This window comes from Gavia stellata, chromosome Z (genome assembly GCF_030936135.1).
Source record: "Gavia stellata isolate bGavSte3 chromosome Z, bGavSte3.hap2, whole genome shotgun sequence".
In the NCBI taxonomy this organism is placed as follows: domain Eukaryota; kingdom Metazoa; phylum Chordata; class Aves; order Gaviiformes; family Gaviidae; genus Gavia; species Gavia stellata.
In genome coordinates this window covers 41,868,310-41,883,754 of record NC_082637.1, presented here as the reverse complement: position 1 = coordinate 41,883,754, position 15,445 = coordinate 41,868,310, and the positions used below count along the sequence as shown (strand labels likewise).

At 41.1% G+C, this 15,445-nt stretch overlaps 1 protein-coding gene across 1 annotated transcript in view; it reads right to left on the bottom strand.

Annotated features, from left to right (window-relative positions):
- Nucleotides 1-15,445, bottom strand: part of TRPM3 (transient receptor potential cation channel subfamily M member 3) — a 446,509-nt gene that overhangs the window by 42,942 nt on the left and 388,122 nt on the right. Inside the window, exons 12-17 of the mRNA XM_059833677.1 lie at nt 12,379-12,429; nt 5,983-6,018; nt 5,698-5,838; nt 4,231-4,260; nt 2,815-3,104; nt 1,737-1,965 (exon numbers count right to left, since the gene is read on the bottom strand). Coding sequence (XP_059689660.1) covers nt 1,737-1,965; nt 2,815-3,104; nt 4,231-4,260; nt 5,698-5,838; nt 5,983-6,018; nt 12,379-12,429 — 777 coding nt within the window. The remainder of the gene's footprint in view (nt 1-1,736; nt 1,966-2,814; nt 3,105-4,230; nt 4,261-5,697; nt 5,839-5,982; nt 6,019-12,378; nt 12,430-15,445) is intronic.

The following is a 15,445-nucleotide window of genomic DNA, read 5'->3' as shown; positions in this document are numbered from 1 at the left end:
ATGATTTTGTTATAAATCTCTCCCTAAATGACAGTGAAACCAAATAGATAGCTTGTTGGGAGGTCAGGGAGGGTGACTGCTTGTGCTCGCAGACAGCACATGTGTTGTTGAAACCATGCAATTAGGAGCCGTTAGCATGTATGAACACTGTGCCTAGCCTCAGAAGAGCTGAGCACCGGGCTGCCTGCACTGCTCCTGTACTCAGCTTGTCGCAAAAGGATGTGTCCAGGGAGAAGGGGTTACAGGCAGAACTGGCTTCCCAGGAAGGCTATTTTTAAGAACAGGCAGGATTAAAAATTGCCTCTCCCCCTTCCATTGGTGCTATACATCCCCGGCGAGACTCTGAAGAATTACATTCAGCCTTCTTGCCATTTGCCAGTTTCTATGGGAGAAAATTGTTCATGGGAAATAATCCATGACTCACGCTTGCAAATTTATTTCTTTGCCATGCTGCCTCTTGCTCATGTAGCTTGTAGCCTGCTTTAGCTTTAAACAGACCCTGCTAATGAGCCTCAGTGAAATGGAACACAGACTAGAAACTGAGTAAAGGATCCTTGTGAAGCCCTAATGTTACAAGAAGCTGAAAGGAAACAGAGTCTGTTACCTTCAGTTATTCATTGTGAAAGAAAGGTCTATTTTATGGCTTAAGAGATGCATGCTGCAAAGAAGAAAGCATGCAGTGGGAAATGAGTTGCTGCACTGATCCCCATCTACCCAGGTTGAGTATCTGCAAAGCCAAGCAGTGAACAAGGCCTGTGAGTCGAGTCAGAAAAATAGGTAGTAAAGATGTCTCCAAATGTGAGACTGCTTTCTATTTGTAAGCAGAGCAATATTTACGCTCAGCTCCTGCAGGAGGATGATGAGAATGCTGTCAGCCGCTTACTCTTATTCATCACTGTCACTGGATTAGACCCAGTATGATAACGATGCATGTACTCATAAGCATTCTCGCGATGACTGAACATCTTTTCACACAGCAAAACAGCTGAGCAATTACCAGTTTTCACACACACCATTAATGCAAGAGGGACAGAGAGACAATGCCTTCACTGCAAATATTTCTCAGTCACCTGGGAGGAAGAGGCAATTCCTGGTTATGTACTGACTGGTGGGTACTTTGGTGAAGGTTAAAGATACCAGCCCACAGACACAAATTCACCTCCCAGAATTCACCTTGCTCTGTTAGCAGTTTCACTAACTGTGGAAGTAAAGCTTAAACAGCCTTGAAAATTGAATTATCCTCTAGATGTTCTAAGGTAGTCCCTTCAGGTCGGTCATCAGGAAGATTGGCAAGGGATTGCAAGAAAATTTGTACTGCTTGCTTTGGCCTGTTCTGGGGAAGGCTGCCAGATCAGCACCTTTCACTAGTGGTTAATTCGCTTACACATCCTTTTTCTTTATTTATCTTTAAAAACCTTTGGCTAACTCCGCAAGTGTCCAGACAGGGCAACATACTACCCTCCCAGCTCAATTCTTATTCTGATAACTCTCACTGATGCCAGAGGGGGCTTTGAGAAAGATGATGAAAACACTAAGTAACGTGCTTTGAACTTGGGTTTGTGACAAGCTCCCTGCTGAAAAACTGAACACAGGAAGAATATACCCTGCTTAATGTCACTACAAATTAGCACCTGAAATGCGGTTAATTGAGCCAGTTATTCCTGATTAATTGTGAGCCCCGTCACCATCTATTAGAACTCCTCGGATTGTTAATTTTATTTTAAAACAGTGCTGACCTTTAGGCCAGAATTTTTGCGCATCCGGAGACGACCCATCCACATGTCTGTGAGTAGCATTTGGCTGCAAGTGTGAGCAATGAAGTCCCTGTGCTTGGCTGCCACTGCAAGCTGCAGGCATGTGGCGTTGCTCCAGTTCTTCAGCTCGTAGGTCAGCAGTTTCATTGCCAGTTGCTCGTCCTGCTTGTATGACTGGTCCAACAGCTCCACCGCCAATTGGCCGAAGTCCCTGCAACAGGGGGACATTCATTCATTCCCATAAGCCCAGGCAGCCTGCTGCAGAAAATACCCCTCTGCAACTGACAGCTTCTGCAAGGGGGACATCACCTTCCACCACGCAAATCGTGATGTTGACTTTACACATGGAAACCCACATTTTCAAATATGAGTGGCTAATGGTAGGCATATAAATAAGTGCCCCGACTTAGCAGTGATGAGCACCCACACCTACCAGCTGTCTGCTCCCACCTGCCTGCCCACCTCCCTGACATTTTCTAGCTGAAATCCTCTGGTTATCTGCAGCTTAGAGGATTGCTTCTGTGCTGTTTGCCCATGGTTTCGTGGTCAAGTCTCCTGGAAAAAGGAGCGTCCAGTACCCTTTTTTAAATTCTGTATCTCAGACTTTTAACATCAGGAAAGGTTATTATGGAATCTAGTATCTTGGCTTGCTCACCTAAGCATGAGCTCTTGGTTAATTAACACTTCTGCCCAAATACTATGTTCATAAGGATTTCAACAATTGTTCTGCTTGGGATGAACGGAATGTCTTGAAAAAGCACAGAGAAAGGTTGCAGCCTGACTCTTGAGGCCTCAGGGAGAACACATACACAATATAGATATTTTGTTGCCTTCTTGACACTTTCTTATTTCAGAAGTTATACTGCTAGCAACTCTGCTTCTTTGGCCAACACATTGTTTAAAAGCCATTTAGACTTTCTCTAAAGGGACTGCATTTTCACTACAAGTTAGAAATGAAAGCAAGGTACAGACTAGCAAATTTCAGGCAGGTTCAGCAGCCTCTCTCCCTCCTTCTTTTTTTTTTTTTAACCCAGGAAAGTGTACATGAAAGAAAATTCACCTGGAATTATGGTTCAGCTCTTGGGATATGTCATCCACCATGTCGTTTTCTGATGCTTCGTGGGCCATGGCTTTGCAGAGTTTACAGGCCACCAGTGCTTTAGCCATAGCCTCTTCCCCATGCTGCCAAAAGAAGAGGGCCATCTTCTGACGCTTCATCAGCACAGCCCACACCATCAGCTCATGGAACGGGAAGGGGAAATGATTGATCTCAGGGTCATCCAAATCAATATCAACTTCTTCTTCTCTTTTTTTGGTTGTTTTCCTCCCTCGCCGCAAAGGGACATCATCCTGTGAGAATTGTAGAGAAGTTTTTTTCACCAGTGAAGGAACTGAATCAATTCACACAATGCACTGGAGTCAGTACCTGAGATGTCAAACACATTCCCTGCAGGCCAGCCCCTTCAGCTTTTTTGGGCAAAATATTTAACACAGGAAAACAATGAAAAAAGTATTGGTCCATGCACTGTAATTAAGAAGTCAGTAACCTCATACCTAAACACAGAAAAAAAGACCTTTGGACTATCACTCTGAGCTGTTCTTTCTCCCTAAGAACACAGAGCACAATCACACAATACCTGGAACTATTTTGGAAAAGCCACCATTAAAATAAAGCTAAGAGTTCACTCCAAATGTGACATCTGCTATAATGCATCCGCCTGGTTCCTCCTCCAGAAAGTACATATCCAGGGGATGTTCTACTCTGCTGAAGACTCCCTCCCTGCTTATTCTTGTGTTTTCTCTCTTTATTTTCTCATAAGAGTAGGAATCTCCTTTCTTCACTCCCATTCTGCCTTTGTATCCCATATTTATCCCTTCTTTCTCCAGTTCTTTGTTTCTATCACCTTTAGTTTTTTCCCCATTTTAGCCTACTGCTTTTATTAGATGAGCTGACGTATTCTGTGCTGAATCTGTGGACAGCAAAATGAAAGTTGTTGTAGAAAATAAGCAAACAAGAAAACACTGCTACCTCCCTGAAGCGTCGGGGTAGCCAAAAGTGTCAACAAAACCAATAGAAATTTGTCTCATTTAAAGATTTCTGCATCATTCTCTGAAACTGCTTCATTTCTCTGAACACCCTTTAAAGTTATATAGCTATCTGACTGAAATACTGTTCGGCCTGACAGACTGAAACATTTTGTTTAATCTTCATGAAAAGAAAAATGATGCAGAGAGGGGCCACAGCCTTCTTTTCTCTTGTCTATCCATTGGAGTTTTATTAAGAAATGTTTCTTAATCTGGCCCTTGCATAAACAAGTTATCTGGATGAAAAATAGAATTTGTGTAGCACATTTCTCATACAAAACTTGAAGACAGTTACTGGTGCCTTCATTACAGTGAATTTAAACATTATCTTGATATAGCGTGTATTTGTCAAAGAAGGAAAAGACATTAAGATTTATCACAGGTCGCCTACCTCCATTCCCAACAGTTTCAGGGCTTTTGGCTGTACAAAAAAGTTAGAAAAATGTTATTTCTCCCACAAGGCTGATGAAAGATTACAACTATATGTGTACACATACATACATACATACATGCATAAGTGTGTAACATGTGATGTGTAACATATAATATACAGTATATAGTATAGAGTATATAATAGACAATAGATAATATGATAATATGTATATAATGCAATGTAATGTGATATAATATCCCTATGAACATCAATCAAATAATTACATATATATTTAATTCAACTTTGAGTTTGACCCTATTTCACAAAAACAATGCAACAGAAGACAACCATTTGTATTCAGGTACAAATTACAGCTGGTTTGGGGCTTTTCTAGTGGAAAGGAGATAGGAATTACTGTTAAGGCATGAATGGATTTTTCTGGAGTACATCAGTATTTTGACCATTGCCCTGGCACCCTTTTATTGACTTCTGTGGAGCTGCTCTGTATGTTGGCTCAGTATCTGTGAAATCGCTACTCAAATGCTTTTCTTGATGGAGTGACTAAGGGAAGGAAATGTCTTCCAGCAGCTACAGTTACTACCTTTCCTCTCAGTAATGAAGAATGAAAGCATAGGGAAACAAACAAACCCATTTCAGGTGTTTGGCTGTAACCATTTCACAGAGCTGTTGCTCTTAATAGCCACTTAGAACAATATTCAATAGTGTGTATTTCTAAAATCTGAACTGAGACAGGAAATGAAAATGTGAGGTAAAAACAGGCAAAGAAAGAACTACAAATCTTACTGAGAGCAGCTGAGCAGTTTTTTCTTCACGCTGGATTGGGGTGGTGGTATTATGGATGGCAATAAATATCTTTTATGTTTTAGAAAGGTAGTAAATTTACTTTGGATTCACAGTATTGTAATCTATCGAACACGAAAACCACAAAAATACTGGACGGTGTTTTTGCCATGAGCCCACTGACTCTGCTGGAGCCACATCCAGCCAATAAAGCCAATTTTGAGTTACAGGTTTCTTAGCCCTGATAACTTCAGGCCACGGTCAAGAAGATGAGCCATGAGATAGGAAATGCATCTATCAAAACACAAGTTTTTTCAAGTCTAACTCAGGTGCCTTATGGTATTATTGGCACAGGTCAAAAGACTTGTATTTCAAAAGCTGTGGATACTCATAATTACAGATTTTAGAGCCAGAGGAGACTGTTTTATGTCCTGGTCTCACCAGGGCAGCAGAACCCAATAATTTTGTCACTAAATTCATAAAAAATGTACCTTGTACCAGTGACTGGCTTGCGGTGCATTGTGGTGCATTGCAGCTATTTGCTGCTATGTACATAATGGAAATGAATCTGTAGACTTAATGCTGTGTGCATGTGGATCCCCCCAGCCTGGCACCATCTAAGAAGCTATGGTAATCCCTGCCAGTGGGTACAGTCATACAGATGGCAAAGAAGTTGCTCCTTACCCTCTTGGGACCAAATAAATTATGGTACAGTGTTCTGAACCGCTTTCGAGTGTAATTGCAGCGATATGCTCCTCCCATCAGGTACTCTATCACCAAACCAATATCAATCAGACTTATCCGATAATCAGGAGGTAAGTTTCCCTGCAATGAAAATAAGAAGGATGGTGGGGGAGGAAGAAATGCTTATTACTGGCATTGTTAAATATACTTTATAATGATGTTAGACTAAAACAAATTAAATAATTAAAAACGGGAATGTATTATTATGCTGGTTAATTAATTCACCTTAAAATAGATCCAACCGAAACCTGGATATTCTCGCTTGGAAAGAAGACATAAGTTAAATAAGAAGGTGAAGAACTTGTTGGAAGTAACAGAAGATAACGTCAGTACACAGTACTCATATTCTTCAGCTGGGGAAACAAGGAACATGACTGCAGAACAAAAAGCACGAGGATCAGCACACTTGGAATGTCAGGCACAATTGCTGGACTCTAGTCCTGCAAGATAGCACCCTTCTGCGCCATCTGTCCCCCACAACTCTTGTCCTGGCATCTCATGCCTCTGCTGGCATCTCTTTGGACTGCCTCATCTGCACTGCCAAGGCATGACATCATGTGATATAATTTGTTCACATGGAACCAGCTCCTGAATGTGATCTTCCCATACTGCAGTGTTTCCTTCCCATGTTCCAGGAAAGGAAGGGCAGGGGGTAAAGTGCTGTATTACCTGCTCTAGAGGACTTACACCATGTATAAGTTATTGTTATTGCTAGTTGCTATAGGCAAGGAGAGTCTGTTAGCATTTGTTCTTGGAGTTACGTACAAATAAACATGTATCTTTGCTTAAATTCCACACCTAGTGTGAGGAAAGCATCTGTATGTATGAAAGTAAGTATGACAGTTGTAATAAACAAAATATCTGTAGCCAATTCTTTGGCGTTTTTTTCAAGAAGAAAACTACAGGCCTAGCAATTTTCCTAGATGGTCCCTCCTTGAACTTCCAATGTATTTTACTGAAAGTCCCTCTAAGCACAGTAATCTTGCTACCTAATTTCCAGCAGTGCCAGGGAGAATGTCTCCCAAGAGGTGAACTGTGCTTGTGGCAAGGGTCATTAGCAGGATCCTGGAAAAGATGTCTACATACTTGCTCTTCTGTTTCTTTTCCTTTCTTATCCTCTGTTAAATTTAGTACATATATACAATATCTTTAGCATGCACCTTTTATTTTGAAGGGAAAAAGAATGATAAATATGTCCGCGCCTTATTTTCCTCACTTCGTGAACTCCCTTGCACATATCTTCCTTCTCTTCACTGTCAAGCATGAAAATGTCAATGCTAAGGTTATGAGTTCTCCAATATTTACGGCTTGCAAAGCTATGAAGAAAGATTTCAGTAACAGATTGTCTTTTACTGCATATGAATCTGAGTCTGCCTTTGAATTAACTGGGTATTTCTGTTCTCCAGTAGAGTAAGTTTGATAGGACATCTAGCAGGCCAGAAAAATTTCAGAGTGGGCTGGTCTCATGGTTGTGTCAGTGAAGTGCTCTTGGGCGTCTCTGGCAATAGAAGAACAAAACCCCAGCGTGGGTGCATCTACTCTTCTGCTGCCCCCTGGGAACTCCACAAGGAAAACTCTGATCTCTTTACAGGAAGAAAGAGCTAATGGGAAGGGAATGCCCCCAAATGAAAGTCTGCGTCCTTCTCTAAATCACTGCCTCCAATCATTCGGACAACAGTTCATGGTTCAGTGAACACTTCCCTACCAGAAAAGAAGGCATGTTTCAGCAAATTGTGACTAGGTCACCCAGATCTAGAGATCTCATTAAAAACCCTGCAGATTTACAGAACCCTCTCTGTCCTGTATGTCATTGTGCAAGAAATGTGACTACAAATTAAAGGTGGAAAGAGAGGTAAATTATCCTTCTGTGAACTGCAAGTGGTAGCCTCGGAAAAAGAGAAAATTACTCTAGTAAAAAATTTGTACAGTCAACATTACAGAAGGACCAGGAAATTGTAATTGTTAGCTTTAAACTTTTTCAGTGCACTGTAATAAAATAATCCCATTTTCTAGAATGATATACAACACAGATTACAATTAGCCTGTAGGACTTTTTATGTGGTCATCAAAAGAAGGTTAGTAATTTGCATGGAGCAATTTTATGACTGCCATGTCCTGCTGGAAATATTTGCATGTCTGCAGATATCTGCCTGGCTTCTCTGCAGATGTGCTTATTAGATTCAAAGCACAGAAACACTAATGGAGAGCAGATGGCAACCAGTTCTGCAGAAGAGTTGAAACGGATGCGAAGATCCTCCTTCCTCTTCTACTTCAGTGGGGAAGAGCAATGCTTATTTCCGTCCCTGCTCACCATGGTACAAACAGCATGCTGAAATGTTGAGGAAGGAGAGAGGGAGGTAGTGCTGTGGTGTACCAAGCCTAGCAACAGGCTGGGATTCAAAGGGACAGAAGATCAAGCAAATTTGGTGGGAAAATGTGAGCTGCCAACTCTCTTTCGGTGATGTCCCTTAGCATATACTTTTGCACTTTTCCTACTCTTGGCTAAAATGATGGGTAGGGGAATCACTGTGATTTGCAGGAATGTGTATTAGCTTAGTTTATTTGAACCCAGTCATTTTTACACTGAACTGTTTAAAGAAAAATAATGAAAATCTAAAATTAAGTCCTGCTAGGTTTTTTTTGTTGCTTGTTTGTTTGATTTTTTCCCCAAAATGTTCTCTCTCTAGAATGCTTAAGGCAATGAAAGTTTTGCTAGAATAAGGATGAAGGCACTGGCAGAAGTGGGAATTGTAGCTCCAAGACAGAGCTGTAGTTCTTCAACAGACTCCTCCTGTCTTAATGTAAGACACTAAAACTGAATGCTTTGCTATTATTAAGTGGCAAAAAATACTGGAGCAATTAAGAATGCACAACAGGCATCAGGGTGCTGCATGTGTTAGAAAGCATGAGTTTCCTGATGTAGTTCTTCTGATTTCTAAAATTTCATAAAGGGATTTAAACAAAAAATTTCAAATAGAGTAACTTTAATAAATGATGCATCTAAACTTGCCGGATAATACTGAAACACTTTACTAGAGAAAACCCACAAAATCACAACAGAAATAATACACATTTTATAGACATACACATATGTATGGCTCCATGCTAACACACAATTACTTTTCCAAAGTGAGCAGCCCTAGTAAAGCTGCTTGGACCATCCTTGTGAGAGGAGTTATGCATGTGCCAAAGTATTTGCCGTATCAGCAGACACCTTGAACTACCCTGGCAGCAGTGAGTCTGCTTGTAAATGAAGCACAATGGTGCAAGTGGACCAGAATGCCTCCAAGAACAGCAAAAATTTGGGTGGGCTAATTTTAGTACAGCCAAGGTGGCCAGGAATGACAGAGGAGAAGGTTTGATTTTCGGGTATGATAGGTACCCAGTTAATCAGCTAACCTTTTAATGTTGGGACAAGCTCTTCAGCGCTAATGCATTATTCTATTCCTGAAGAAACTTCAATTTTAAACTGTAGCTAATCAATTATAGTTTTTTTTTCACTTCAAGTGCATTTTTGTATTCAGCAGGTACCAAGCCTCTGATTTTGCATGCTGAGGAAAAAATAATACTTTCAAGCTTCTGTATATTGCTTGTTAGTTCTCTGAAAATGTAGACATACAGTGGCAGTCCAAAATAAAGAACTTTGAAAACTTATATCACCCCAGAGTGGGATTAAGATACATTGATTATATACAATTTTTGGATTAAAGAAAAAATTCATCTGTTAATTTCTATTGATCTTCATCAGCTGGTTGAGCCAGGGAAGGATTTTTTAAAAAAACAACCTGTAGATGGCAACCTCCACTTACAGACAGGATGTCAAGAACGGCCACTGTTCCTTCCTACTTAGTCTGGATGCAACAGTTTGCACGAGGGAAGGAAGTCAACCCTGTGTGTTAAATTTTGTACCTTTGACCGGAGATGTCAAAAAGGCCATGATGCAAACGATGCAGGCTGTTTTGTCCCTGTATATAGTTAAGGAATTGAGAGGATCGAAAAGAGAGATGAGGACAGTTGTCTCTGAAGCAGAGTCATTAAGAAGTAGCTTGTCTTGTCAATATATGCTGAATTTAAGTGCCTTCTGATTACAGTAAATTCTTTAAGACTGTGTCTCCAGGCCTTTACAATATGCTGCCCAGGCTAACAGTCTTCACAGCGATATTTGGAAATCCAAAGGGGAAATAAAGTGTTGTCTTATATGTTTGTGCATGTGTGTGTGTGTGCATGCATGCCCGTGTCTGTCTGTAAGCTGCCATGAACAGAATGTGGTAATGTGACTTCAGTTGTTCAAATTCTTTGCTTTATTAACCAGGCAGGGTGGTTTTTCAAACAAAAAAACCCCTCCTAGTGATTTATACAGCTATGTAATACAATAGTATTAAATTAAATAATACTTCTATGATTTGTAATCATACATTTTCTATTTGAGAATTCACAATGATGTGGATGTAAATAACTTTTTATAGCATACATCCTTTTAAATCATGCAGGTTTTAAAATTGGAATGTATGCATAAACCCCACAGATTGTGCATATTCTTTAAGTGTTGTCTCAAGATGACATACTGCATTTTTTGTATTTATATTTTGTGACACAGTAATTAAATCTGAGAGGTTAGGTATCTGACATTAAAATACATATAAACTCAAAAAACTAGCATCAGCAGTGTGGTCTGGTTTTCATGCATGGTGGGCCACTTAACTGTCAAATAGTGATGTCCATTAAGATGTTATTTCCAAGGAGGTGTTTTCGTTTAAACTGTTGTCAGATCTGCTGACTGATTTATAGCTTGGTTGACTGATAAGGCATCTGCTCAGATGGCAGGGCTATGGTGAGCTGTCACTTTTCTCTGAGTGAACTGCTGTTGTTCCTTATCACTGACAAAACGAGAAATAGAGCCCCAGAGGTGCAGTTTTCTGATGAAGGTGCTATAGGGCTGCACAAAGCTGTTTGTTTTTAAAACCCTTAACTATATTCTAATAAGAGTACACATTGATTTCATGTAGTGGGAATTACTGGAGAATTTAGATATGGACAGAGGAAAGAAAGATGGATTTATGGAATAACAACCATCACCTAACATTTGACAATCACTGTGGAACAAATAATGTCATTAAATATATTGTAAGTTTATTTAATGCCAATGCCTATCAATATATACCTATGAGTACTGATCGTCTTTGCCTATTTTGATGCCTTTTTTTCAAGAGCTCCTTTAAAAATACATCTTTTGTTAGGAACTCAGAAAAAGATATGGCTATTATTTAGTCACTCAACATACAAATTGTTATGCCTTCAAAGGAGGACTTGGAAACGTGATGCTGGGGGAGAGAAGGAGTTTGAAAAGGAATATATTTTAAAGTAAGAAGACGAATGATGCTTGTTTCAAACTATTATAGGCACATAAATAACTGCGTATTTAGTAAAAAAATGTTCTGGTAACTTGGGGTGCAGGAGAAGTAGCCAGTCTAAATGCATTCTAGCTTTGCTCCATCCAAGGGGATTTGTGCATAAGAACAGTTTGAGTTTCTTCTGTAGGCATTTCACACTTTCCGATGGTCATTTAATATACTATATATAATTGAACAATGATGATTCCATGTAACACACTAACCAAAGAAAACCACCAGAACCTCCCTAAACATAACTACTGATTATTCTGTAGCATTATTTAACAGAAAGATGATATATGATGCATTGCCACTCCTCTCCCCTAGCTGCCTTTGGTTCTGCTCAGCTGTCAGTGACAGAAGAAACCACTAAAACCTGTACTATTACAAAAAAATATCCATTTATTTTTCAGTTTTCTGTCTAGTCTCATGTACAGAAACCTCCTGTCTCAAGTATGCTACCCTTAGGGTCTGATTTATGTAATGTGCAAGGTTGTAATCTGCACATGCTTTGGGAGAATATTCAAGCTGATGAGGCCAGTTGCAGACTCAATCTCCTTACTTGATCCATTTATTTAGAGGATAAGGGATTTTCATTTATTGCTGCTGCTGTAACACTTTACTTTTAATCCTGAACACATTGCTAAAGGTATTTGGTATCTCATTCTTGTCACTATACCTTTCTGTGTTTCTCTCCTGCCCTCCTAATGGCTCTTTATAATTCAAGATGCTTGAAATTAACTTGATAAGGGGGCAGGGGAAAGTTGCACTACTTCTTTTTGTATATTTCTGCTGAGGAAGATGGCTGCAATATACCGCACAACACAGAATGAAGAACTGTTCCAACAAACTGAGATCCAGCACAAGGATAAGGGCTATTTTACAGGCTTGGAAATAAACTAACAACATGGAAATTAGCTTCGACAATAGTTGCAGGTATGGAAAAATACAGACAACAGCATAAATCCAGACAGTATGTAAGAGCCTACAATTATGCTAGCAGAAGCGCTATTACCCAAGCATCTAAAACCACAGAGAAAGCAAGCCAAATAACTTGCTAATAGTGCTTTGTATGCAAAAAGTTCATATTCGGTACATACAAACAGGACATTCTGTAAGGGCAGGAGAAGGAGAAGGCTTTGACCGAAAGCTCATGCAAAACAGAGATTGTATCTAGCTACAAAAAGCAATCATAGCATTATCTCCAACCTACCGTCTATTGGACTCTTACCTTTTTGACATCCCTGACTAGATGATACAGAGTGTTGGATGGTCCATGTCTCTGCAAAGGACAAATAAAGAAGAATAAAATAGTTTTGCATTGTCCAAAAACCTGCAAGATGTAAATGCTGAAATGGCTTTCTGAACTTAGTTTAAAAATCAGGCAACTGAAGAGCACTTCAATTGTACAGTGTTATTAATTAAAAAAAAATTCAATCGCAAGAGTATTATTTCACCTGACTTGCTTTTTGTACAAAACCCTTCAATAAGAAAACCACAAGAACTGCCATACTGGATGAAAACTAAGCTCCTATATACCAGATTAGGCTCCTCACTTAGGCAACGCAGGAGCCCAGCACAACATGCACAACCTCTGGGAGTGAAAGGAAAAACAGCTGCTTAAGCGTCAGCTTTCCTGCACTCAGGATCTCCACTTCCACCATTGGTGGCTCAGAGAGCCCCTGAGCCTAACATTGCATCTAGGCTGTCTCATCTGAAAGCCACCAACAGCATGCACAGTCTGTGAATTTGTCCAATCTTCTTTTGACTCCACCTGACATGCAAAACATTCTGCAGCAGACTCCCAGAATTTCATTAATACATTATGTGGAGAGGTACTTTCTTTTCTCTGGTGTTTTTGACTGTTGCTGATATTTTAAGAGACTTTTATGGGAGGTCTCCTTGGCTGTAACTGATGATAGATGAGACCACTGCATTTGTGCAGAGCCAGTGTTTCCATATATACATTGCTCTGCACTTGCCAACACCTAATTTTATGTAAACCCATCACTGAGCATGATGAGACTTTCCTATGATTCTTCATATGCTGCTTCAGATTTGCCTACCCTGAGTGATGCTAAATCACCGGCAAACATTGTCCCTTTAGTAGTTACTATTTTTCAGATCATCTCTAGACAGGCTGAACAGCAGTGGTCCTGGACAGGGTCTTAGATGACCCTGGTCATAATGTCCTTTTGTGGTGAGAACAGACCATGTATTCCTACTCTCTGTTTTCTATCCTTCAAGTAGTTTTTAAACCACAAGTGCCTCTTACCTTCTATGCCATGACAGCTAAATTTCTTTAATAACCTTTGAGGTTTTCAAATATTGTCACAGAGGTTTTGCAAAAACAGGTTGACCAAGTGCAACATCCTTATTCCGCTGCATGTTGACTTCAGAAATGGTAATAGATTTCTAAGACTTAACATTTTCCTACAGATGCTGGGTAAATTCTTTCTCGACATAAAATTGATCCCCTTGTCTACTAATTCTATTCTTTATTGTATTTTTACAAATTTGCCATGGCAGAAGTCAGATTCACTGGTTTGTATCTTCCCAGGTCACTCCCAGGGCTCATGTTGAAATTTGGTACTTTTTAACTGGCCTTGTAATTTTTTTGGTGCTAAGGCTATTATGGATGCATTAGGTTATATATCATAATTGGTAGTTTAGGCATTTCACAGCCTGGGCCTTTTGGAACTCTTGCAAGAATAATTTATTTGTTCAGAAAGGCTTTATTTTAGCTGTAGAACTGAAGACTTTCCTCAAACTTACTCCCTGTAAAAGCTGGCTTTGGTACAAGAACTACAGACAGGGAAGTCTGCTGCCTCCCTGGGGCCCGGGTGAGAGAGGTCACAAGGAAACTCCCTGGTCTGGTACAGCCCACTGATTACTACCCACTGGTTTTGCAGGTTGGCAGCGATGAGGTTGCGCAAAGTACCCTAAAAGTGATGAAGAGGGACTTCAGAGCGCTGGGGAGACTGGTTGAGGGATCAGGAGTATAGGCAGTGTTTTCCTCAATCCCTTCAGTGGTGGGGAGTAACGCTGAAAGGAACAGGAAAGCGAACCTGGTTAACACGTGGCTCAGAGGCTGGTGCTGTTGGAGGAATTTTGGTTTATTTGACCATGGGGCAGTCTACACGGCACCCGGCCTGCTGGCTGCAGATGGAGTTCAACTATCGTCAAGGGGGAAAAGGATTCTCGCTCATGAGTTGGCGAGCCTCATCGAGAGGGCTTTAAATCAGATTTGAAGGGGGAAGGGGATGAAACCAGGCTGCCTAGAGATGAGCCTAGGGGTGGCGTGCCGATGTTGGGAGCGAAATCGATAGCCCAGCTCAAGTGCATCTACTCCAGTGCATGCAGCATGGGCAGCAAACAGGAGGAGCTGGAAGCCATTGTGCAGCAGGACAACTATGACGTAGTCGCCATCACAGAAACATGGTGGGACGACTCGCATGACTGGAGTGCTGCGATGGATGGCTATAAGCTCTTCAGGAGGGATAGCCAAGGATGGAGACGTGGTGGGGTGGCTCTGTATGTTAGGGAGTGTTTTGATTGTATAGAGCTCAATGATTGTGACGACAAGGTTGAATGGTTATGGGTAAGGATGAGGGGGAAGGCAAACAAGGCAGATATCCTGCTGGGGGTCTGTTATAGACCACCCAACCAGAGAAAGAAGCCGATGAAGCATTCTACAAACAACTGGCAGAAGTCTCACAGTCGCAAGCCCTTGTTCTTGTGGGGGACTTCAACTTACCGGATATCTGCTAGAAATAAAATACAGCACAGAGGAAACAGTCCTGGAGGTTCCTGGAGTGTGTGGAAGATAACTTCCTGATGCAGCTGGTAAGGGAGCCTACCAGGGGAGGTGCCCTGCTTGACCGGCTGTTTACAGAGAGGGTCTGGTGGGAGAAGTGAAGGTTGGAGGCTGTCTTGGGCTTAGTGGCCATTAAATGATAGAATTCTCACTTCTTGGCGAAGTAAGGAGGGTGGTCAGCAATACCACTACGATGGACTTCTGGAGGGCAGACTTCAGCCTGTTCAGGACACTGGTTGAGAGGGTCCCTTGGGAGATGGCCCTGAAGGGCAAAGGGGTCCAGGAAGGCTGGACCTTTTTCAAGAAGGAAACCTTAAAGGTGCAGGAGCAGGCAGTCCCCATGTGCCGTAAGAAGAGCCGGCGGGGAAGACGACCGGCCTGGCTGAACGGGGAGCTTTTGCTGAGACTCAGGAAAAAAGGAGAGCTTATCACCTTTGGAAGATGGGGCAGGCAACTGAACAAGAATACAAGGGCCTCGTTA